A 26,992-nucleotide genomic window follows, 5' to 3' on the forward strand; every position below is an offset into this window, starting at 1 on the left:
TACTACCTTTGGTTCCTGGTTTGATATTGTCTTCACGTCCTGGCCCCAAGATACACTACATGAAGGGTAGTCAGAGGGAAGAGTAAGACCCTCTGAGGGGGCCATGTAAGGCAGCCTTGTAAGTAGCACTGACAATGACCAGCCCATGAAATATTATATAGGTCTAAATGCATGTAAAAATTAGTTTTTAAAAAAGTCATGTGATTTTAATAGTTAAAGGTTTTTTTTTTTTAAATATTTAAAGCTTTTTATATCTTTTTACAACTTTTTAGGTACAATTTTTAGTTATCAAGATCTTGACCAGGAAACATGTTAGTATGGTTGTTCATAATTGACCTAACTGGCCATGCCTTTGAATATAGTTATTTGATTAGTATCAGCCAGAGGGGCCAGTGTCTTAAGAAAACAAATATATCACTTTTGGGGTTTAAAGGGGTCAAAAATAGTTTCTTAGTTTTGGTGATAGCTAATTTTTCCTTATAACAGGTTTTTTCATGAAGGGCAAAATTATGGGAAACGTTAGGTAGAGTAAACAGTTGGAGAATAATTAAATACTAAACCAGGTGGGATTGATTGATTCTAAGTGTAGGAAAAAAAAAAGTCAGGTCGGGATGGGCTCCCGTGATTGTAGAAATCTTTACAGAGAGGAAAAGGTGAGAAACTATCACTTGAAATAAAGACAAGTTTTGCATAGAGAAGTGTGTTTTGCATTGGCGAAGCTGCATCCAGCAGCTTCTAGATGGGGTTCTAGATGGGGAACTAAAGGGGCACGTGCTGCATATGGAGAGACATACCTGGCTCTCCTGAGGGAACTGGGCAAAAAGTTAGGCTAGTGGTCTAGAGTAGGCCTTGATAGCCTTACAGTGGAGTCAAAGACAGTTTCCGTTGTAGGAGAGTAGAACATGGTTATGCAGCTGATAAGAAATGAACATACTTTGAAAACAGTGGGGTCTGATTCCATCCATGACATGTAGAAAGGAAGTTGCTCCTTTTTCCCCTCTGCTCTCCCAGCCACTGGGGACTCTGCCCTTCAAAGGATGAGGCACAGAGGAACTCTGAGGCAGAGTTTCTCAGTCTTTTTTTTTTCTCCCCAGCTCACACTAGCTGCCATCAACCAAATGTCATGGGTTCAGCCTTTCCCTGGGTGGAAAGGGCATACCAGAGTTGAGTGGAGGGACAGGTGATTTATGTAGTTTTAAGAAGTTTCTCTTAGAGATTTTTACCGGCTGCTATACCTCTCTCTCTCTCTCTCTCTCTTTTTTTTTTTTTTTTTTTTTTTTTTAAGATTCTGTCTATTTTTTTGACAGACAGAGATCACAAGTAGGCAGAGAGGCGGGCAGAGGGTGGGGGGGGGAAGCAGGCTCCCTGCTGAGCAGAAAGCCTGATGCGGGGCTCCATCCCAGGACCCTGACATCATGACCGGAGCTGAAGGCAGAGGCTTAGCCCACTGAGCCACCCAGGCGCCCCTGCTGCTTTCCCTCTTAAGCATCACTGTGCCACTGAAGTCCATCTGGAGCATGGAGGAGAGAGAGAAAGACACCAGTGTGGACAGGGCAGTGAAGGGTGAGGTCAGAGTTTGGATTACCTCTTCCTGCTTTCCCAGTTGATCTTCCTTAGGGCAGTGGGAATTTGGCATAGGGTCTCCACTTTTAAAAAGCTTTAGAGCTGTGAGTAGTTGGGAGTGAATTTTCATTATAAACAGTACTGGATGTGTGTATATGTGTATGTGTGTGTGTCTTTGTGTATGTCTGTGAGAGAAAGAACGTGTGTGTTTGTGTATGTGTAGTATTTTTTATGTTATTTCCCAGTTATCTGTCTCTGGCATTAGACTCTGACCTTAAGCAAAGAATAAAAAGAAAAAAGAAAACGATTTTTACCTAAATAGAGGCATGAGCTATATTCCGTAAATTTTTGTTAACTGATACTTTTGAAATTAAGACTAAAAGCAGAAAAACGTGTTTTGAAATATCCTGAACCTGTCTACTGAATTTGGTTTTTTATCTTTGTGTCATCATCAAAATGTAGGGAATAGTTTTGTTGAGTTTGAGAGGGAAAAAAAGGCTTCAAATATTAAAAAGCGAATTGTTTTTAAATTATAGGTACTTTCTACTGTGTGTAAACTACTTCTTCTATGGAGAGACTGTGGCTGATTATTTTGCTACATTTGTTCAAAGAGAAGAGCAACTTCAGTTCCTCATTCGCTACCATAGATTTATATCGTTTGCCCTCTATCTGGCAGGTAAGGAAAATAGTATTGGTATGTAGCTATTTTATAGCTACATATTTATATTTTATAGCTACATATTTTACATGTCTATTTTTACTTACACGTGATTTAAATTCACAACATCCTTTGTTACATTTTAACCCAGCTTCTCTTTTTATTTGTCCCATGTATAAAGATGTTTCTCTCATTGTGGTTTTAAACAGTAGTTACTCCCTCATGTGACTAATAAAAATACATAGTTCTTTAATAGTCCACAGACTTCAAAATTTTCTTTGGAAATTGTAGTAAAGAAACTTAAATATATCTATTGATTGTTAACCAGGTACAATTTACAAAGAAATTTTTACATATATATTGCTTTATTTGTACCCAGGAAATAGTGTTCATATAGAATTATTCAGGGTATTTAGTTTTACTGACATGGTTTGTTATATATCCTTTGTATGCATTTATAAATATATAAGTATATATATATACATTTGTTTATAGTATACTTTATCATCTGTTTTTATGATTTTATTTTTAAAGATTGTATTTATTTTAGAGAGGGAGAGAGAGCAGGGGGAAGGACAGAGAGAGAGAGGGAAGGAGAGACTCTCAAGCAGACTCCTCACTGAGTATGGAGCCCAGCTTAGGGCTTGATCTCTCCACCCTGAGATCATGACCTGAACCAAAATCAAGAATCAGACACTTAACCGACTGAGCCACCCAGGTGCCCCCACTATTTTTCATTTTAAAGGAGGATATGAACTTTATTTGAATTTTCCCTTTAGCTCTCAATAGTTACTGTTTTAACTCCTAAGAGTTTTTAAATAAATAAATTTTTCTCAGCACAATTTTGGAAACTGAACACAATACTGGTGACTCTTTTCCATTTCCCATTAAACTAGAAATACAGAGTGTGTGGGGGAGTACGTCAGGTCCTCTAGAAGTATGTCATTTTATTCAGTTGTGTTCTTCGTGGTGTTCCTGCTTTAATAAAGCCTTCATATTCTGGTTTTGATTTCGTTTGTGAATCTAGAAAGTCAGAAAGTGAAACACAATCTGAAATGATAGTAGTAATTTTCAGATAATTGTTTTTGGGGTAGGAGGAACCTATATTTTCTAAAGAGTTTTCCTCTTTTTATATTCAGGGTTTTTGCGTGTGTGTGTGTGTGTGTGTGTGTGTGTATTTGTGTAGTCCAGTTTTCTGAGTCTTACTATATTTTAAAATATTATTACTAATGCATCTAAATAAAGTACATTCTTGGGAAAAGATATTGAAAGCTATTTCTGTTCTTTCAAGGTCATAAGAAATTACTCATTTTAGGTAATCATTCAGTTTTAATTTTGAATCAGTTTAGAAGAATCATGATTATAGAGAGATTAATGATGACTGGTAATAGCTAAAATATGGAGAGTCAAGAACACTTGACTCTGATTCTGTGTTTATCAAAGCATATTTGTAACATTTTTTTTCTTTGAGTGGTTTACCACACTTATCCAACCAAGAGGTTTGATTTGCATTGTTAAGTAAGGTAGATTTGGGGATGGATTATTTACTATTACAAGAGAGAAGAGTTCAGTACCTTCTCACTTTATATGTAGACTGACAAGACTGTATTGGTATTTTGAATTTTAAAAACAATGATTAGCACAAAAAGTGCCTATACTGACTTCTGCTGCTGAACCCTTATTTCATAGGATCACTTTGTGATTGCTGAATAACAAAGTTATGATTCATGATGACATAAATCATTTGTAGCATTTAATTATCTTAGAATTGCTGAATAACAAAATTATGATCAGTGAAAGTATCAATTATTTGTAGCATTAATATACGTCTATTTTAAAAAATCAGTTCTAAACACAATGTAAAGAATAACCTGCACCCCATTACTTACAGATTTTTCCCCATTTTTCTAAGTAATATGCCCATTTCTAAATTTATATTGGGCATTACTTATTGATTTCTTGTTATAACCTTTCTTCTCCACACTGTTATTGTCATTGTTGACATTGTTAAATAGATACCTAAAATATCACTTCCTGGAGAACCGAATAGTATCTGTGATTGTATTTCTATTCTTACACAACTTTTTGTTTTTCCTGAACTTAGTAACTGCTTCACCTTCTCCTTTCCACATCTATAAATTTCCATGTAGGAATCCTTAATTTCTCTTCTGGGTCTTTTCAATGTGTATTGGTAGTTTTTCCCAATGTTCACACAAATCAGTGTGTCAGTTTCCTTTTTACCTTGAGATGTATGTCCTAGAAACTCTGTAGTCCTGTCACGTGGACAGTCTGCTTGTATCCCAATGCCTCAGTATCCTCCTAATTTGGCCACCTCATTTCTTCTATCCTGCATCTTCCATTTTCTGGGTTGACATCCTTATTTTGTAGAAGAATGGCTGCCAATAGTTTACTGTGAAATCTTGGAAGGTAAATGTTTAATGTTCATACATTTCTAAAAATATTGTCACAGTTGACTGCTTTGGCTAGAGTTTGCACTCATTATTAGTAGACTTTTACTTAGTACTCTAGGCTGTACCCTGGCTTTCCACTGAATCTTTTCTGTTCAGTTTTCTCTAAAGAAAATACTACTCATCCCTGATGTCTCAGGTATACTAAGAGTTATCCTGTTTTCCAACTTTCAATTTTGTAGCTATGTATCTTCTCTTTTCCTTGACATTTCTTCAGTTTTTTTTTTTTCACTCTGTGATTTCTTGATTTCTTTTTTTTTTTTTTCAAGTAGTCTTCACACCCAGCATGGGACTTGAACTCACAACCCCTAGATCAAGAGTCACATGCTCTACTGATTGAGCCAGCCAAACATCCCCTCACCTTAATTTCCTTTAATGTTAATTTAGTGGACCATCAGGACAGAAGAGAAATAAATGCATGTGATCAACCTGCACTTCAAGGCAGAAATCCTTAACTAGTTTTTCTATTTTTCCCTCGACTTAAAACAATTTATTCTCTTTCTCTCCTGATCCTGTGGATTGGCTTATCTTCCCTGGGCAGCTCTAACTTCGTGCCTCTCTTACAATTGCAGTCAGATGGAGGTAGTGCTCGTCATTTAAGTCTTGAGTGAACTGGATGTCTGAGGTGTCTCATTCCTGGCCGCAGTCCATGCCAGCCGCTGACCTGAACACACATGTCTGGCCTCTCCTTGGGGCTTGGATGTCTGAGAGCACCATGGCTGGGTTCTGAATAGGGAGTGTGCCAAAAGCCAAGTGCTTCAGGAGTCCTTAGGTGGGTTGTGTTTGTTTTAACTAGATATGAAAGATAAAAACCTAATGCATGCCCATAGTAAAAATTTGGACTAAAATAGCATGTTCAGTGAAATCCCCCTCCTGCCTCAGAGCCTTATTTATAATCCACAGGGGCTGGCTACTAGTATTGCAGAGAGTTTCTCTGAGTATTCAAGCCTATATGTTTATATCCTCTCCACCCTCTTTTTCATGCAAATAAGAATGGACTAGTCTGTACCTGTTTATTTCTTTCCCCTACTTAATGCAATTTATGGATGCTTTTTATTTCAGCACATCTAAATCTCATTTCTTCATAACTGCAGTTATATCTTTATTGATTTGCATATAGCAATCATGGAAGTAGAATGTGAGAAAATAAGGTGACTACTATTTCCTTTTCTTACTTTCCCTTTGGGATTTGCTAACTTCTAATATTTGAGAATAACTGCCCCACTGAGTGGGTAAAGACATTGGAATTTATTCTCTTTGTTTTATTTTACATGTGATATATACTCTAATCTTTAGTAATTGTTTGCTTCATATGCTAAGCTTCCTGACTCTGTTTTTTGAAGTAAAATCAATAGTTCTTCTTTTTTTCCTGCCTAGTTTCTGTCGTAGAAATAGCTTATCACGGGACACCTGGGTGGCTCAGTTGGTTAAGCAGCTGCCTTCAGCTCAGGTCATGATCCCAGCGTGCTGGGATTGAGTCCCACATCGGGCTCCTTGCTCGGCGGGGAGCCTGCTTCTCCCTCTGCCTCTGCCTGTCATTCTGTCTGCCTGTGCTCGCTCTCTCCCCCCCTCTCTCTCTGATAAATAAAATCTTTAAAAAAAAAAATTCTTTTAAAAAAAAAAAAGAAATAGCTTATCACTTGTTATTTTTAGGTTATTGGAATCATAAAGCTCATTGCAAGTCATCAGTGTCATTTTTTCGGCAAACATGTGAGCGCTTTCTGAATGCTAGGTACAGTGAATGGTGTTGAGGATGGAGAAGGAAGTAAGGCTGATAGCATGCTTTCTGGGGTCTTCAAATTGGTGGGACATGGATCCCCTCATGCCCTGCTGAAATGTGAAGAAGGACCTGTAAGTGCATGAAGGGTGAGGAGAACTTTGCTCTGCTGGAGATAGTAGGAGGCCTTTGAGAAGAAATGGAAGGTGTCACGAAAAGTAAAGAACAAGTAGGCATTTGCTCGGTGGATAGTGGGAAAGGGAATTCCAGGCAGAGGAAGTGGCTGTGCAAGGCTTGGAAATGAGGGAGGATTGCATGTTCAGTCTGGGAGCAGGCATTAAAGGTTGGAAAAGGGGGCAGGAGCCACATCTTTAGAAGCTTTACGTGTCATAGGAAGGGTTTGGATTTTATCCACAAGAAACCATTGGGTGATTTTAAGTTAAGAGATGGTATAACTAATTTATGCTCCTAAAATGGGAGCAGCCGATGATGTAAGCTAATTAATAACAAAATCAAAGAAACACATCGACAGTAATACGATAATAGTAGGAGACTTTAACACACCCCTCACTGAAATGGACAGATCATGTAAGCAAATGATCAACAAGGAAATAAGGGCTTTAAATGACACACTGGACCAGATGGACTTCACAGATTTATTCAAAACATTCCATCCCAAAGCAGCAGAATACACATTCTTCTCCAGTGCACATGGAACATTCTCCAGAATAGATCACATCCTGGGTCACAAATCAGATCTCAACTGGTACCAAAAGATAGGGATCATTCCCTGCATATTTTCGGACCACAATGGTTTGAAACTCGAACTCAATCACAAGAGGAAAGCTGGAAAGAGCTTGAATACATGGAGGTTAAAGGGCATCCTACTAAAGAACGAATGGGTCAACCAGGAAATTAAAGAAGAATTTAAAATATTCATGGAAACAATTGAAAATGAAAACACAACTGTTCAAAATCTGTGGGACACAGCAAAGGCAGTCCTGAGAGAAAAGTATATAGCAATACAAGCCTTTCTCAAGAAACAAGAAGGTCTCAAGTACACAACCTAACCCTACACCTAAAGGAGTTGGAGAAAGAACAGCAAATAAATCCTAAACCCAGCAGGAGAAGAAAAATAGTAAAGATCAGAGCAGAAATCAATGACGTAGAAACCAAAAGCACAGTAGAACAGGTTGATGAAAGTAGAAGCTGGTTCTTTGAAAGAATAAAATTGATAGACCTCTTGCCAGACTTATCACAAAGAAAGGAGAAAAAGACCCAAATAAAATTGTGAATGAAAGAAGAGAGATTACAACCAACACCAAAGAAATATAAACAATTATAAGAACATACGATGAGCGACTACCAACAAATTAGATAATCTGGAAGAAATGAATGCATTCCTAGAGAGGTATAAACTACCAAAACTGAACCAAAAAGAAATAGAAAATGAACAGACCCATAACCAGCAAGGAAATTCAAGTAGTAATTACAAATCTCCCAACAAACAAGATCCCAGAGCCAGATGGCTTCCCAGGGGAATTCTGCCAAACATATAATGAAGACTTAATACCTATTCTGAAACTGTTCCAAAAAATAGAAATAGAAGGAAAACTTGCAAGCTCGTTTTATGAGGCCAGCATTACCTTGATCCCAAAACCAGACAAAGACCCCATAAAAAAGGTGAATTACAGACCGACTCACTGACAAAGACCCAGAAAGTCATTCTGACATTTGGATAATTTTGTTGTAAAATGAATTTGCCTGATACCAAAGAGATAATCAGTGAGACTGAAAGTAATAAGGCAAACATTTTCTCTAGAGTCTAGGTATATTTTTAAAAGATCCTGGTGTTTTGGATTTGAGATTCTTTAGGAAATAGAGCAGCCATGTGATTACAAATGAGTAGTATTGAGTGAATAGGCTTAAGATGTTTAACTCTTAATATCATCACCTTAACATCTCTTTAGCTGACCAGTGATATACACATTATTTTTAGTAGTTTTTTTTGCTTGTATGTATGCATGGCTATTGTGATTTTTTTTTAAGACCCTTAAGGTGGGATACCTGGGTGGCTTAGTCAGTTAAGTGAGGGCTTTGGCTCAGGCCATGATCTCAGGGTCCTGGGATCAAGTCCTGAATTATGCTCCTTACTCAGTGGGGAACCTGTTTCTCCCTCCCCCTCTGCCTGCCACTCCCCCTGCTTGTGCTCTCTGACAAATAAATAAATAAATAAAATCTTTAAAAAATAATAAAAAACAAAACTCTTAAGGAGAAGGTATGACTTGAATACTTTGAATTTGAGAAGATCAGTGAATATATAAAATTAAATTTAACTAAAGTTAGTGCATAATTAAGAATTTCCCCCCCAAACATCCTTGATATTATCTCAAAGGATATTGGTGAAATCTTTAGAAAGATGTCACAAATAACTGTTCACAGTGGACTCTATCTCCAGAACCACTTACAGTTTTGGAGTAAAAACTATTAGAATCTGTGCACTGTGCCAGCGTTGTTCTATACTTTGAGCTCATCATGTAGGGGTGCCTGGGTGGCTCAGTCAGTTAAGTGTCTGCTTTCAGCTTAGGTCATGATCCTAGGGTCCTGGAATCGAACCCCATGTCAGGCTCCCTGTCCAGCAGGTTTCTCCCTCTTTCTCTGCTGCTCCCCACTGCTTGTGTTCTCTTGCTCATACTCTCTCAAATAAATAAATAAAATCTTCAACAAAAACTCAGCACATAGATTAGTAGAAAACTTTATTTTAGCTAATATAATGGTTGGTTTGTGTGACAATTTCCACAACCCAGATGCACTTAAAACTTTTTTAAAACAACTCCATTATAGTCTAGTGTCACAACAGGGCTAATGCAGTGTGTGTCTGAATGTACTTAACCTGACACTTGAAATGTTTTGAAAAATATAACCACTTGAAAGATTGATGAAGAGTCATTAAGCTCCAGTTTTTAATCCTGGGTGCCTCTTAATGTCTGTCTCTCTGTTTGTTTGTTTGTTTGTTTCTTTAAGATTGTATTTATTTTTTTGAGAGAGAGAGAGCACAAGCAAGGGGAGCAGCAGAGGGAGAGGGAGAAGCAAGGGAGTCCAATGCGGGGCTCCATCCCAGGACCCTGGGATCATGACCCAAGGCAGTTGCTTAACCAACTGAGCCACTCAGGTGCCCCTTAATGTCTGTTTCTTGAACCTTATAAGGAGTGCATGTGTTTATTGAATTAGTTAATCACCAATAGAAGATTTTTAAAACAACGTCATTAATTTATGCTTTCTGTCTCTTCAGCTTGATTTTGAGCTCCTTGAATGGAAATGCCTGTCATACTCATTTTTTGTATCTTGTGTATCTTTACACAATAAATATTGTTTGATTGTCCATTTTCCTGAAATGCCCTCTGTCCCATCTTTTGGACTTTTGAATGTCTTCTTTCTCCTTTACTTCTCCTGACTCCTTTAGAAATCTCGTTCATTTTTGTTCTTTTTGAATCTGCCTCTCTTTAGTCTGTTGGTGACTGGATCTTTGGAGCTCCTTGGGGACTTTTTAATATACCAGACAACAGGATGTACACATCTTTGTGTGACAGCACCAGGTGCAGGGCCGGGTACATAAATGGAGATCAGCAATAGCAACTATATCTAGTTACATATTAAAAACTGTATGTTGGGAAACATTTAAGTGAGTACTTCATTTATAATACTTGAGAAATCCCATTTTTAATTGGAAATGTAACCATACAGAGATTCTTTATTAATTAGGAAAAAAGTAAACTATGGATCCAAATAGACAAAGTTATTCTTTCCATAGATTTGTTGAAATAGTGTAATATATTTTTACATACACATTTAAACATAAAGTACACACATAGCTATAGGGTTGTGAATGAAAAAATTGTTTTTCAGATGGTTTTTCTTTAAAAATAATATTTCTTAGATATTCTTGGAAAACACTTTATACCCTTCCCAAATTCAGAAAATTGTATTATCTTAATGTATCTAGGAGTCAGACAATTCTATCCTTTATGAAAGCACCCCAAAAGCTGCATGTTACTGGTGATTTAACAGTGTAATTAGAGCAGGTAAAAGTGAGTAGCCAAGACTGTCTTGGATAAAATCACCATTAGGAAAATACCAAGTAATTCTGTGGTCATTTTGTTTGAAGAAATGCTTATGGGTGAATGGTATTATATGATTTAAAAAATGAGAAAACCATACATGTGAAAGCAGTATTTGTGAGAATATAATCACAACTAATGATGTTGGGAAGTTCCCAAAGTTGTGTTGGGACAGTCTGTGAGTCCGTTTGGGTAGAAGTGGAGTTCCAGAGGCATCTGTCTTGTCTCTGCTTAGCCCTCACCACATCAGCTTCTGCACTAAGTCCAGTTTACATTCATTCACCTCTAACTATGAACCAGTGGCTTAAAACAGAATTTACATTGTTCTTTGAGCCACAAAATAAGTCTACCTGCTCTAGAATAAAAACTTAAAAGCAATGATTTTTAAAGAGTTTTTTTTATGCTGCTGGTGATTGCAAAGCCATGAATTTCATGTTTTATTCTCTACCCCCTCCCAGGTTCTTTTTTTGTCTCAAGAAAGTGACATACAGGTTTCAGTTGTGCTTCCACTTGAAAATGTTCCCATATTTCTTTTACAGATCAGTCAGATTACTCTGTAGGTGACAAATAGGAGGTGAGATAGGACCTGGGAGCCAATATGTATTCTCTTCTTTTGTCATTATCCTTTTCGCTGACGTTTCAAAATAGCCTTCAAAAAGTTGCTCAAGGAAGTTGCTGGTTGATTCTTTGCTCTGGTCAGAGTAGTAGCAACCTTGCTTACTCTGGTGGGTAGAATTGCCTTGGTAAATATTACCTATAAATCTGAAATCTAGTACTTATTTCATATGGGATAGATTATCTGACAATTCATTTTCTGTTTGGAGAACTCACGGCGGCGATATTGCAGAATAGAACAGTGGGCGCCTTTTTATCTGAAATTAAGCTTGGTTTATGCATTTGCAGTATCTACCTCTGTAAAAGAATATTTCTCTTTATTTTTTTTAAGATTTTATTTATTTGAGAGAGAGAGTGAGAGAGAGCATGAGAGGGGAGAGACTCAGAGGGAGAAGCAGACTCCCCACTGAGTGGGGAGCCCAATGTGGGACTCCATCCCAGGACTCCAGGATCATGACCTAAGCCAAAAGTAGTTGCTTAACCAGTTGAGCCACTTAGGCACCCCAGAATTTTTCTCTTTAGAAGTTCACTGATATATGGGCAAAAAGTACTTCCCATTGCCTCCCATTATTTTTGTATATGATTATTAAATTTCAATTAGGCAGAATTTTTATTTAGTAAAATGTCATTGTAATAAAGTTGTGGGATATACACATAAACATTTGCTGTTTGTAAATCTTTACATTATTTAAAGTGTTATATTTTACTGTAATTATTATAATATGGTTCTGAGAAACTTCAAGTCATTCTATTTTTTTTTAAGATTTTATTTATATATTTGACAGAAAGAGTCAGCGAGAGAGGGAACATAAGTGGGGGGTGGGGATGGGAGAGGGAGAAGCAGGCTTCCTGCTGAGCAGGGAGCCCACTGTAGGGCTCCATCCCGGGACCCCGGGGTTAATGACCTGAGCTGAAGGCAGCTGCTTAATGACTGAGCCACCCAGGTGCCCCAATTTCAAGTCATTCTTAACCTGAATCTTACTGATAATGGTTTATGGAACCACATGACTCTTGAAAGTCAATAAGATCTGAGGATTTAACTGTTTCCTAGCCCTTATTTTTCAGTTAATTAATAAAGTCCTTTGTGTATTTTTCTTCATCTGTTAAATGAAGATAATAATATACATCATAGGGATATTGGAAGCATTAAACAAGTTGATATTTGTGAAATGCTTGGACGAGAGCCTGGAACATAGTAATTGTTCAGTAGATGTTAGCTGCCCTATAATTATTATTACTTTTTATATTATGTAGAGATTGAAACATTCTGTACATACACTTGATGGATTGATACAGCAAATAAGTTTTTCATAATGATACTTTGTGCTTTTTTAGTATAGTTGACACACAACATTATATTAGTTTCAGGTGTACAACATAGTGATTTGACAAGTTTATACATTATGCTATGTTTAGCACAAGTGTAGCTACCATCTGTCCCCATACATTTCTATTACACTATATTGTTGACTGTATTTCTTATGCTCTGCCTTTTATTCCCGTGGCTTACTCATTCCATAACTGAGTGTCTGTATCTCCCACTCCCCTTCACCCATTTTACCCATTCTCCTACCACTTCCCTTCTGTCAACTGTCAGTTTATCCTGTATTTATAGGTCTGGTTCTGGTTTGGTTTTTTTGTTGTTGTTGTTTGTTTGTTTACTTACTGTTTTGTTGTTTTTAGATTCCTCATAAGCGTGAAATCATGTGGTATTTGTCTTCCTCAGTCTAACTTATTTCACTTAGCATAATACTCTATGTCTTTCCGTGTTGTTGTAAATGGCAAGATCTCATCCTTTTTGTGGCTGAGTAATATTCTATTGCATATATATACTGTATCTTCCTAATCTGATTGTCTCTTGATGGACACTGCTTGGACACTTGCTTCCATATCTTGGCTATTGTAAATAATGCTCAATAGACATAGGATGCATGTATCTTTTCAAATTAGAGTCTTTGTTTGGATAAATGCTCAGTAGTGGAAATACTGATTCATGTGGTGTGTCTATTTTCTAATTTTTTGAGGAACCTCCATACTGTTTTCCACAGTGGTTGTAACAATTTATATTCCCATTAACAGTATATGGGGGTTCTTTTTTTTCTACATCCTTGCCAACACTTGTTATTTCTTGTCTTTTTAATTTTGGCCATTTAATTTTGGCCAGCACCCAGTTACCCCCTCCCCCCACTCCCCTCCCATCCAGCAACCCTCAGTTTGTTTCCTATGATTAAGAGTCTCTTATGGTTTGCCTCCTTCTCTGATTTTGTCTTGTTTTATTTTTTTCCTCTCTTCCCCTATGATCCTGTTTTGTTTCTTAAATTCCACATACCCATGAGATCGTATGATTATTGTCTTTCCCTGATAGACTTATTTCGCTTCACACAATACTCCCTAGTTCCGTCCAAGTTGTTGCAAATGGCAAGATTTTATGTCTTTTATGGCCAAGTAACATTCCATTGTGTATATATACCACATCTTCTTTGCCCATTCATCTGTTGGTGGACATCTGGGCTTTTTCCGCAGTTTGGCTATTGTGGACATTGCTGCTATAAATATTGGGGTGCATGTGCTCATTCGGCTCACTACATTTGACCTTTGAGATAAAACCCAGTAGTACAATTGCTGAGTCATAGGTAGCTCTATTTTCAACTTTTTGAGGAACCTCCACACTGTTTTCCAGAGTGGCTTGCATTCCCACCAACAGTGTAGGAGGGTTCCTCTTTCTCCACATCCTCGCCAACATCTGTCATTTCCTGACTTGTTAATTTTAGCCATTCTGACTGGGTGATATCTCATTGTGGTGATATCTCATTGTGGTTTTGAGTTGTATTTCCCTGATGCCAAGTGATGTGGAGCACTTTTTCATGTGTCTGTTGGCCATTTGGATGTCTTTACAGAAATGTCTGTTTATGTCTTCTGCCCATTTCTTGATTTGATCATTTGTTCTTTGGGTGTTGCGTTTGGTAAGTTCTTTATAGCTTTTGGATACTAGCCCTTTATCTGATATGTCCTTTGCAAATATCTTCTCCCATTCTGTTGGTTGTCTCTTGGTTTTGTCAACTTTTCCCTCCATTTCCCTGATGATTAGTGATGTTGAGCATCTTTTCATGTTTACCATCTGTATGTCTTTATTGGAAAATGTGTGTTCAGGTCCTCTGCCCATTTTAAAATTAGACTGTGTTTTTTGGTGTTAAGTTATAGAAGTTCTTCATGTATTTTGGATATTCATACTTTATTGGATATATCATTTGCAAATATTTTCTCTCATTTAGTAGATTGCCTTTTGTTTTGTTAATGGTTTTCTTTGCTATACAAAAGCTTTTAATTTTGAGGTGGTTCCAATAGTTTATTTTTGCTTTTGTTTCCCTTGCCTTAGACACATCAGAAAAATGTTGATGTGGTTGATGTCAGAGAAATTACTGCTTGAACTCTCTTCTAGGATTTTTATGGTTTTAGGTCCCACATTTAGGTCTTAAATCCATTTTGAGTTGATTCTTGTGTATGGTATGGTGTTAAGAAGTGGTCCAGTTTTTTTTGCATGTAGCTATCCCATTTTTCCAGCACCATTTATTTTTATTTTTATTTTTATTTTTTAAAGATTTTTATTTATTTGACAGACAGATCACAAGGAGGCTGAGAGGCAGGCAGAGAGAGAGAAAAGGAGGCAGGCTCCCTACTGAGCAAAGAGCCTGAAGTGAGGCTCGATCCCAGGACCCTGGGATCATGAGCTGAGCCAAAGGCAGAGGCTTTAACCACTGAACCACCCAGGCACCCTCCAGCACCATTTATTAACATGACTATCTTTTTCCCCATTTTATAGTCTTGCCTCCTTTGTCATACATTAATTGGCTGTGTAATTGTGGGTTTATTTATGGGGTCTCTATTCTGTTCCATTGATCTATTTGTCTTGTTTTTGTGTCTGCACCATACTGTTTTGATTACTACAGTTTTGTAGTATATCTTGAAACCCAGGAGTGTGATATCTCTAGCTTTTTCTTTTTCTTTCTTTCTTTCTTTCTTTTTTTTTTTTTTTTTACCCTTTCAAGATTGGTTTGGGTATTTGGGATCTTTTGAGGTTCCATACAAATTATTTGTTCTAATTCTATGAAAAATGCTATGTGTATTTTGATAGGTATTGCATTGAATCTGTAGATTGTTTTGGGTAATATGGACATTTTAACAGTGTTATTATGATCCATGAACATGGGATTTCTTTCCATTTATTTATGTCATCTTCAATTTATTTTCATTAGTGTTTTATAGTTTTCAGAGTCCAGGTCTTTCATCTTTTGTTTAAGTATTTGGTTAAGTGTTATTCTTTCTGGTACAATTGCAAATGATGTTGGTTTCTTAATTTCTCTTTGTGCTACCTCATTATTAGTATGTAGAAACACTACTGATTTCTAGGTATTAATTTTGCATGCTGTAACTTTATTGAATTCATTCATTACATCTAGTAGTTTTTTGGTGGAGTTTTTAGGATTTTCTATATATCATGTCCTCATCAATTTAACTTTTACCAATATGGATGCCTTTTATTTCTTTTTCTTGTCTGATTGCTATGGCTTGGACTTCCAGTACTGTGTTGAGTAAAAGTGAAGAGAGTGGGTATCCTGTCTTATTCATAATCTTAAGTTCTCAGTTTTTCCATCATTGAATATGCTATTAGTTACGAGTTTCGTGTGTGTGTGTATGAGAATGTATGTGTATATATACATACTCTAACCTCACTTTGTTGAGACATTTTTTAAAAATCATTAATGGATATTGGATTTGTCAAATGCTTTGCAACTATTGAGATTATCATGATTTTTATACTTCATTTTGTTGGTGGTGGTATATCATATTGGTTGATTTGTGGATATTGAATCATGCTTGCATTTCCAGATTAAATCCCACTTAATCCTGATGAATAATCTTTTTAGGGTATTGTATGTGATTTGTCAATATTTTGATGAGGATTTTTGCATCTATGTTCAGGAATATTGATTGTAGTTTCTGTTTTTTTGTGATATCTTTGATTTTAGTATCAGGGTAATGCTGGCTTTGTAGAATATATTTTGGTGTTTTCCTCCTATTTTTTTGGAATTGTTTGAGGAGAGTAAGTATTAATTATCTACGAATGTTTGGTAGAATTGACCTGTGAATCTGTCTAGTCCAGGGCTTTAGTTTTTTAGTGGTTTTTGATTAGTGATTCAGTTTCTTTACTTTTAATCAGTTTCTTCAGATTTCCTATTTCTTCCTGATTTAGTTTTAGAAGATTGTATGTTTTTAGAAATTTATCCATTTCTTTTAGATTGCTCAGTTTGTTGGCTTATAATTTTTCATCATAGTCTCTTATGATCCTTTGTATTTCTGTAGTTTTAGTTATTACTACTGTCTTATTTCTGATTTTACTTGGGTTTTTCTCTTTTCTTGAAAAAGATAGTAGCCTTGGCTAAGGTTTATCAATTTTGTTTATCTTTTCAAAGAACCAGCTCTTGGTTTTGTTGATTTTTTTTTTTCTACTATGTTTTTTTGTTTCTATGTCATTTATTTCTGCTCTGATCTTTATTTTTTTCCTTTTTTTTCTACTGACCTTGGGCTTTGCTTGTTCTTTTTCTAGTTCCCTGAGGTGTAAGGTTAGGTTGTTTATTTGAACTCTTCTTTCTTTAGGGAGGCCTATATCACTATACTTTCTTTTTAAACTGCTTTCACTGTGTTCCAGAGGATTTTAGATAATTATGTTTTCATTTTCATTTGTCTCAATGTGTGGGTTTTTTTTTATTATTCTTTAATTTCTTTTGGTCCTTAGTTGTTAGAATCATATTGTTTAGCCTCCATGTTTTTGTATTGTTTCCTTTTTTTTCCCTCATGATTTACTTCTAGTTTCATACCATTGTGATTGGAAAAGATAACATGGTATGATATCAATAAATTGTCAAATTTATTGAGGTTTGTTTCAAGGTCTAGTACATGATCTCTTCTGGAGAGTGTTCCATGTGCACTTAAATGTGTATTCTGTTGTTTTTATTTTTTTAATTATTTATTTTTTTTTTAAAGTTTATTTGTTTATAATCTCTACACCTAATGTGGGGGCTTGAATTTACAACCCTGTGATCAAGAGTCACATGCTCTACCAACTGAGCCTGTCAGGTACCTCTCTCCTGCTGTTTTTAGATGGAATGTTCTATATATATCTGTTATATCCATCTGGTCCCATGTGTCATTTAAAAACACTGAATCTTTTGATGATTTTTCTGCCTGGACGATCTATCCATTGATGTAAGTGGTATGTTAAAGTCCTCTAATATTATTGTTTTACCATCAGTTTCTCTCTTTATGCCCATTAATATTTGCTTCCTGCTTTTAGGTGCTCCAATGTTGGGTGTGTAGTTGTTTATAATTATTATATCTTCTTGCTAGATTGACCCTTTTATCATTATGTAAAGCCCTTCTTTGTTTCTCATTAGTCTTTATTTTAAAGTCTGCTTTGTCTGATCTAAGTATTGCTACCCTGCTCCCCCCCCACCCCTGCTTCCATTTCCTTGGTTAATGCACTGTCATCACTTTGCTTTCAGTCAGTGTCTTTAGATCTGAGATGAGTCCCTTGTAAACAGCACATAGATGGGTCTTGTTTCTTTATCCATTTTGCCATTGTATGTCTTTCGATTGGAGCATTTAGGCCATTTACATTTAAAATAATTATTGATAGTTATGCTATTTTGTTATTTGTTTCCTAACCAGGAAACAAATAATTTATTTTTATTTTTTTATTTTTTATAAACATATATTTTTATCCCCCGGGATATAGGTATGTGAATCGCCAGGTTTACATACTTCACAGCACTCACCATAGCACATACCCTCCCCAATGTCCATAACTCCACCACCCTCTCCCACCCCCCCTACTCCCAGCAACCCTCAGTTTGTTTTGTGAGATTAAGAGTCACTTATGGTTTGTCTCCCTCCCAATCCCATCTTGTTTCATTTATTCTTCTCCTACCCACTTAAGCCTCCATGTTGCATCACCACTTCCTCATATCAGGGAGATCATATGATAGTTGTCTTTCTCCGCCCGACTTATTTCGCTAAGCATGATACGCTCTAGTTCTATCCACGTCATCACAAATGGCAAGATTTCATTTCTTTTGATGGCTGCATAGTATTCCATTGTGTATATATACCACATCTTCTTTATCCATTCATCTGTTGATGGACATCTAGGTTCTTTCCATAGTTTGGCTATTGTGGACATTGCTGCTATAAACATTCGGGCACACGTGCCCCTTCAGATCACTACGTTTGTATCTTTAGGGTAAATACCCAGTAGTGCAATTGCTGGGTCATAGGGTAGTTCTATTTTCAACATTTTGAGGAACCTCCATTCTCTTGCTCTTTTTGTGTGTGTGTGTGATTGATGAATTTCTATAGTCTTATGTTTGGTGTTCTCTCTTTTTATTTTTTGTTTATCTATTATAGGTTTTAGGTTTGTGGTTACTATGAGATTCATATATAACATCCTAAGTAAATAGCAGTCTATGTTAATTAAATGGTAATTTAAGATCTAATACATCCTTATTAAAAAAAGAAAAGAAAAAAATACCTTTTCTTTTTCTTCCTCCCCTTTTTATATTCCCGCCTCCATGTTTTATGTATATGTGATTATATTTTACTTTTTTAAAAAATGTTTTATTTAATTGAGAGAGAGTGTGTGTGTGTGTGCATGAGAGAGAACAAATGGAGGGAGAGGGGCAGAGGGAAAAGCAGACACCAGCCACCCCCCCACCACTGAGCAGGAGCCCAACACATACATGCCTTGATCCCAGGACTCTGAGATCATGACCTGAACAGAAGGCAGACACTTAACCAACTGAGACACCCAGGCACCCCTACATTCTTTTTTTTTTTCTTTTTTAAAGATACATTTATTTATTAGAGAGGATGTGAGCAGGGGGAGGGACAATGGGAGAAGGGGAAAGAGAATCTTGGGCTCCACCACCCAGTGTGGAGCGTGGTGTGGACTTGATCTCACAACCCTGAGATACTGACCTGAGCCAAAATCAAGAGTCTAAGGCTTAACTGACTGAGCCACCCAAGTGCCCCATGTCTTTTTTTTTTTTTTTTAATTTATTTATTTGACAGAGATCACAAGTAGGCTGAGAGGCAGGCAGAGAGAGAGAGAGGGAAGCAGGCTCCCAGCTGAGTAGAGAGCCCCATATGGGGCTCTATCCCGGGACCCTGGGATTGTGACCCGAGCCAGAGGCAGAGGCTTTAACACACTGAGCCACCCAGGTGCCCCTGCCCCATGTCTTTTATTCATAATTTTCTTACGTCTACTTATAGCCATTTCTTTTCTACTTAAAGAAGTCCCTTTGGGGTGCCTGGGTCGCTCAGTTGGTTAAGCCACTGCCTTCAGCTCAGGTCATGATTCTGGAGTCTCAGGATCAAGTCCCGCATTGGGCTCGCTGCTTGGCAGGGAGTCTGCTTCTTCAGCTGACCTCTCTCCTCTCATGCTCTCTCTCTCTATCAAAAAAAAAAAAAAAAAAAAAAAAGTACCTTTAACTCTTCTTCTAAGACTCATTTATCTTTTATTTGTCTGGGAAACTCAAATTTAAAATGATTACCTTGCCAAATGGGGTATTCTTGGCTGTAGGTTTTTTTCCTTTCAGGACTTCGAATATGGCACACCACTCCATTCTGGCTTGCAAAGTTCCTGCTGAAAACTCAGCTCATAGTCTTTTTTTAAATTAATTAATTAATTAATTTATTTATTTATCAGAGAGAGAGCGAGAGCGAGCACAGGCAGACAGAGTGGCAGGCAGTCAGAGGGAGAAGCAGGCTCCCTGCGGAGCAAGGAGCCTGATGTGGGACTCGATCCCAGGGCACTGGGATCTTGACCTGAGCCGAAGGCAGCTGCTTAACCAACTGAGCCACCCAGGCGTCCCTCAGCTCATAGTCTTATAGATTTTCCCTTGTAGGTAACATTTTTCTCTCTCTTATCAAATAACTTTCATTCAACTGAAATTCAGGATCTGTTTTTCTGTGTTCATATATTTGCAAGGGACTAATTCACATAATTAATGCAGGGGATACTTTTTGAATTTATACCACAGAATATATTAGGTATTTTGGAGAACACAAGATTATTTCACTCAAAAAACTTTAATTTAAAATGCTTTTTATGAGTAGGAGAGGTGGCCTTTGAGTAAATGCTAAAGTATGCCTTGAAGTGGTAGAGAAAATTCGTTTGAGCTAATGAATCTTATATTTTATAACATTGCACAACAAGCACATGTTTTTTGTTCTTAAACAGGTTTCTGCATGTTTGTGCTGAGCTTGGTGAAGAAACATTATCGTCTGCAGTTTTATATGGTCTGTATTAACCATAACTACATGTAATAAAAATGTGCTTGCCTTTATTTTTTTTTTTCTATAGTGAGAAGATCTAATCTGCTAGTTGATGTTTTGCCTAAATATGAGGGGTATTTCAATTTTGGATGACTGTTACATACAAAAGGTTTAAGTTGTACAATTCTTGAAGATTTAAAAATTTTAACTGGTTTCAAAGTATCTGATATTTTTCTATGGACAGTAAGTATCTTTATTTGTCCTTAGCTGAACATAAGGAGAACAGAACATATATTTTCCTGTAACTGTGGTTAGTCACACAGTTAATTGCATAATTCTTTTTGCCCTAAGGTGTTTTATGTAGTTTATCATTGAACTGTGCTTAGTATTTTATGAAATTTATTACTGTGTATGATGAATTTTTCTTATTTTCTTAAAAGGTAGCTAATTATAAGAATGTAAAATGGAAAATATAGTATTTAGATCTGTGAATTCATGTATTAATAAGGCTTGTTTTGGATTTGGATATATTTCCTGTTCTTTATGCTTTGCTTTTCTACATTGAGACATTCTGCTGAGCATCATCACTAGGAAACTGTAATATTCCTTAAATTTCTAATTTGGGGGAATCTTGAGGAGAGTCAAATTATCCATGAAAATCTAGAAACCATCAAGACGAGTTAGAAATAATAGAATCTCCTATGAAAACATAAATTTTATTGGAAAAAAATCATTTATGCATTTTGAAGCAACCAAAATGAAAGAGAATTGGATCTTCTATGCAGATTAAAATAAAACAAATATATTGTAAATCCTCATTTATTATTTACCAAAATGAGAAATAGGTTTATTATGAATAAATCCAAATCTTAACAAGTTTGAACATTTTATAAATTCCAGTCAAAATTATGAGACAGATATAGAAATGTTAAGGTATTTTTTTTTCCCATTCACATTCTATTCATACAAACTGATGCTAAAAAAATTACTAAAATGGCATCTCTCAGGCTAGATGAACTTGATGAAACACACAGGTTTGAAATTCTGAAATTGAATACTGTCCTTGAATGGTACTGTAAAGACCAACTTTCAAGTATGGAATGCTGGTGTTTAAGGGTAACTGGTCCCTGCTGGTTTGAGTTATCTGAAGGCAGAAATAACTCTCTATGGGAAAAGTTACCATAATGAACTCTAGAAAAGGAATAGCTTTTAGCATTTTTAATGCAGAAGGCAGCCAGAGCAAAATGATCCTCTCTAGATGCTGTAAGAACAGCAGAAATTTCTCATTATCATTTTAATCTAATGATTCAGGATTGTTGTATATTTTGTATATGTTTTTAAATTCAGTAATGTTTCCCAGTATTGTTAGCATTCCATTTTTGTTTAAATTAAGATTACTTTATTAAATGTCTTCATGGTTTTAAGGTTCAAGTAGACCCTCAAATGACTATAATTTACTAACAACATTTATTTTGTATGTCCCTATCTTACAAACTTTGACCAAAAGTCATGCTAGAAATTTGTGTTTCAAAATTGCTCTTGCTTCCAGGGCTGCACTGATCAGCTGTGCTCACTAATTGTTGTGTTGTTGGGCTATTAACAGTTCGCATGGACTCATGTCACTCTACTGATAACAGTGACTCAGTCACATCTTGTCATCCAAAATCTGTTTGAAGGCATGATATGGTAAGGGGACAGCATTATGCTGCTTTGTGTTTATGTCCTAGCCTTTTTAAAGCTCTTTCAGTTGGGCAGTGTCTTATAGATTTCTACTAAAATGTACTCTTTTTTTTTTTTGTTTTTGTTGCTCTATCACTAAAATATCTTACTGAGTTTTGCTTTACTCTTTGAAGACAAACACTTCGTTAACAACTTGAAAAGCCTTCTTTTTCGGCTTCCAAATAAAATGCAGGAAGTCCTCATCAAAGCTCCAAAAATTAATTACATTTTCAGGTGTACTACATCTTATATGCCTTTTTACAAAGCATACATAAATTTTAAAAAGAGCATATTATTTTTGTGAATGCAAAAGAATATGAAAGCTGGCTTGTGAGCAAACACTGTGCTGAATGAAAATTGGGTGGGTTCTCCTCTGCCTTTATGCGGGAGTGTCCAGATTTCAGATGGAATTACTTACTGTCTAACAGTGACTTGAATATTCAGAAAGCATTTTTTATTAGTTTAAAATTATAAAAATTATTAGTTAAAAACAGAGTGGAGAAAAGTGATTTAAGAAATCTGACCATGTTATCCCCACATTCTTTTTAAACCCATTAGTTAAAATCTTTATAGTCAATAGGTCTTTGTTAAGATAAAATCCGTCACAGCTTTGTGTTTTGTTCTAGTTTTTAATACCAGGGTGTGTGTGTGTGTGTGTGTGCGTGTGTGTGTGTAAAATGAACAGAATCATTTTGAGATTGTCTTCCATATACACACTTTTAATTGATAGGGGGCAGCTACTGAACTTAGTGGGTTCTATAAAATTAGCAGGGTTTACTATAACTATAGGCTAAGGTAGAATTAAAATTGATAGTTCTTCCCGAGAAAGAATTTGTATTAAGTGCTTGTTATAAATTTATGAGATTATATTGTGTCTAAACAAATGACTCCTTTCCATTTTGAAAGACTGCTTATTTTAATTCTTTGTGCTGTTATAACTTGTTTCTCATAAAACTGAAATTTGAAAGTCCATAGCTCTAGAAATGGATTGCTTAATATTAAAATTAAATTGATTATTTAATATTTTCCTTAGCAATATTCTCCTGATATGTTGATTTATTTATAGATTTTTCTCTGCTGAATTGCATTAAGCTGATCTGGGCAAATTTACTTGATATATATCATTTCTACTAATGTTTTGGCAAATGTTCTGGATGAGGCTGCAGTATAATCCAAAGGGTTATTGCATTGGTTCTTTATGAGTCATAACCTGTATAAATGTTTGACACTTAATCATATGGACGTTTTTTCCGATTTTCTTTAAGGTTCCTTGTTCCAATATCAAGTGTTATTTGCAATGACATAACTGCTTACCTTTTTGGATTTTTTTTTGGGAGGACTCCATTAATTAAGGTAATGGAACAACATCTTGAGCAAGCCATTACCATAACCTTAAAATGAGCCACTGGAGAAAATTTCCAACAATTTGGTGCTGTTGTACATTTTTATTTGTGAGGTGTTTTGGTTTTCCCATAGCTGTATTTAACAGCCACAGTGTAGGGACAGTGAGCCATATTTCCCAATGATTCCATCTGGATACTTTGTGAGATAGTCTCTTGTCTGCTCAATAAGGACCTGTCTCTATCAATTATCCTTCATCTTGTGAAGGCTCATTTCATCTTTTGGCTGGTTTCTTTCTATTAGTTACAATGCAGGTCTTCCTTCTTCCATTCCATTGTAGCAACCCAACAAACAAGTCTTTCCTAGACTCTGCTCCTTTAGCAATTTTTTTTTGAAAGGGTCCACTTAACCATCTTCACATACTCATGTCCATCTGTAAAGCTTTTACACCCAAACTCATTAAAAAAAAAAAAAAAAACCCTGAGGCCCTACAATAAAATACCGGTAATGCAAGTAATAAGTAAATGTTAAGACAAGGGAAAGAAAAATACACATGAGCAGACCATGTGGTTTTGCCTTTGATTTGGTTCTACTTACAGTCAGTGGAGGCAAAGAAGGAGAAATGAATTGTTATACAGTTCTCATTTTGGAGAAGAAACCAATTCCTCATGGAAAAATCATAGAACTAATTACTTTTAAACAAACTTTTCATGTTGGGGCTTTAGATAGGATTCACTCCATTCATGTAGAATCTTTAATAATATTCCCACAAATATGTTAATTGGCTCTTTTGATGTTACTACATGAAGGCAGTTTGGAGGGACTGAGACAGTTGTGCAGGTACCAAACCTGTTTTATCAGAATGATACAGGAGAGGCTTACGTGTTCCCAGAGGAAAGCATGAACTGCTTATCTTCAAGAAAATCTTCCATAAATTCTTCCCCACATAGGAGTCTAGCATACAACATCGGGCTAAGCTGTAGGGATACAGGCAAGCAAGCTATTTATGTATATATTTAAACATTTCTCAAGCTTCTTTTTTTTTTAAAGATTTTATTTATTTATTTGACAGAGAGAAATCACAAGTAGATGGAGAGGCAGGCAGAGAGAGGAAGAAGCAGGCTCCCCACTGAGCAGAGCGCCCGATGCGGGACTCGATCCCAGGACCCTGAGATCATGACCTGAGCCGAAGGCAGTGGCTTAACCCACTGAGCCACCCAGGCGCCCCTTTCTCAAGCTTCTTTAGCGTAAGAGTAGGTGATTAAATATTCAAGGCTTCTATATCAGATGAGAAGTTTTTGGCTTAGGAAGTTTTGAAAGAGGTTGTTATGGATGTAGAAGAATGTTACTGTCTGATTTTGAACATAAATTTCTAGTGAATTTAGGGCTGGATTAGTTGTATAATATACCCATATGTAATTAAACAAGTTAACCTCTAAATCAGTTTGATATAGATCAATTTAATTTGATAAGTTATATATATTTTTTGAAGATTTATTTATTTAAGAGAAAGAGAGAAAACACAAGTTGGGGGGAGAGGCAGAATGAAGGGGGAGACAGAATCCCCAAGCAGACTCCCCTGCTGAGCACAGAGCCTGACACAGGGCTCAGTCCCAGGACCCTGAGATCATGACCCCAGCTGAAATCAAGAGCCAGATGCCCAACTACTGAGCCTCCCAGGTTCCCGATTAAGTTATCTCTGAAATAATCAACAGTCACTTTTCAATTTGAGTCAGCTCCTACTTCATGACAGTAATACTGAATTATCCTAGGAAGTGGTGTGTATCACTCTCGTCTCTGTGGCAGAATTGTTATCAGATTTATCAAGAAACTGTTTCTATTAGCGTTTTTGGCTTTGGCCTTTCATGAACATCATTAAGACAAGAGGTCTGTGAAGAGATCATGTAGTTTAGCCTGTCACCTGTTGCTGTCTGCATAAACTTCTGTCTGATATTTATTTGGCTTCTGTCCTCACCCGTCCACTGAAAGGGTCATCACAGAGGTCATCAGCGATCTTCTGATGACCAGGTCCCTGTGTATCAGTCCTTATCTTATAGGATAAGGCAGTTAGTGCTGTCCACTCCCAAATCTTTTCCTCCTGCCCCTGCATCACTGATTTCCAAACTTTCCTCCAGATTTCTCTGCCTGAATGCCCCATTGACTGAGAAACAATAGCCGGAATCTGAAACAGTATCTATTCTTAGAAGCACAACATGTTCCTTTCTTCATGGAGACAGACATAGATTGTGACCAAAGGGAGAAGGATATGTGAATACTTGTGGAGCAAATACTGTATCTGGAGTGTTTTGCCATTTCAGAAAGAGGTCTGTCATATGCATGGCATTTGGGGGAATATACAAAAATCTGATGTGCTGCATTGTCCATGTTATGTGATATTCTATTTTTTGTCAGTAGTAGGTCAGTACAGATCGTATGTACTTGGAATGAGTACACTTCATCCTTATTGCAAGAACTATGCTATTGTGGGGGTTTATATAAGCTTTAAAGTCATGGGATGATGATTTTAATCTAGAGTTTATAGTTCTTTGAGAGAAAAAAATAAGTTGAGGTTATACAGAAACAGACATATATTCACAGTATGTCAAATATTTGAGGGTCTAATATGTTAGATATTACTAGAATTATTTGCACAAATAAGTCAGGATCATGGAGTGAAGGAAAAAGGGTTGCAGAGCCATTCCAATAAGAAAAAAGGAGAGATGTATAAGGTATTGTGGGAATTCACTGAAGAGAGTTTGCCTGTGTATTTGTGTTTTGTGAGTGGAGTAACTCTTTTCAATTTATTTGACCTTTTTTAGTTGTCGCCTAAAAAGACTTGGGAAGGATTTATTGGCGGCTTCTTTTCCACAGTCGTGTTTGGATTCATTGTGAGTCTTGCTGGGATTTTTATTTACATTTTGGAAAATGATGGCAAATTTTACTAATCTATTCTAAACCTAAAAAAAACTGAACCACAAAATGTTAATAATGTATTTATTAAAACCCACTAAGCAGAACCAATTTTGTACCCCAGTAGCTCTGATCATGGCCTCATATCAGAATTACCTGGGGATTTTTTATAAAGTCTATGTCCCAGCCCTATCCCAAGTCCGTTAACTCCCCCAGCTGATTCTAAAGAACAGCTAGGCTTGAGACCCATTGCTGTGCTGTTGTGTTTTGGTAGTTTCTAACAGTTGTTCTGCCTTCAGGGGGACCCAGTTACTGGGACAAGTAGTGGCTTTGAGTAAAGCAGAGAATGCAAATGATATTGAAGAACTCTGCCTCCTTAATGCATACCAGCTAGTTCACTTAGTGGGTACTGCTGTGAGCCCAACTTGTAGGAAAAGTTTGTTAAAAATAATTGACATTTACTTTTAGATATGCATAACAGATATTGTTAATGTTTCAAAAATTAGTGTACAGTTACAGAATTTAGGTTTTTATTAAAAGAGGTCTTGTGAGA

At 36.4% G+C, this 26,992-nt stretch overlaps 1 protein-coding gene across 1 annotated transcript in view; it reads left to right on the plus strand.

The window, feature by feature from the left end:
• The window catches only part of CDS1 (CDP-diacylglycerol synthase 1), a 67,875-nt gene that overhangs the window by 29,814 nt on the left and 11,069 nt on the right, over positions 1-26,992 (plus strand). The window contains exons 5-9 of the mRNA XM_059375113.1: positions 2,100-2,239; positions 20,435-20,493; positions 22,073-22,155; positions 23,454-23,541; positions 26,349-26,417. Of these exons, the coding sequence (XP_059231096.1) occupies positions 2,100-2,239; positions 20,435-20,493; positions 22,073-22,155; positions 23,454-23,541; positions 26,349-26,417 (439 nt within the window). The remainder of the gene's footprint in view (positions 1-2,099; positions 2,240-20,434; positions 20,494-22,072; positions 22,156-23,453; positions 23,542-26,348; positions 26,418-26,992) is intronic.

Source organism: Mustela nigripes, chromosome 1, assembly GCF_022355385.1.
Source record: "Mustela nigripes isolate SB6536 chromosome 1, MUSNIG.SB6536, whole genome shotgun sequence".
In the NCBI taxonomy this organism is placed as follows: domain Eukaryota; kingdom Metazoa; phylum Chordata; class Mammalia; order Carnivora; family Mustelidae; genus Mustela; species Mustela nigripes.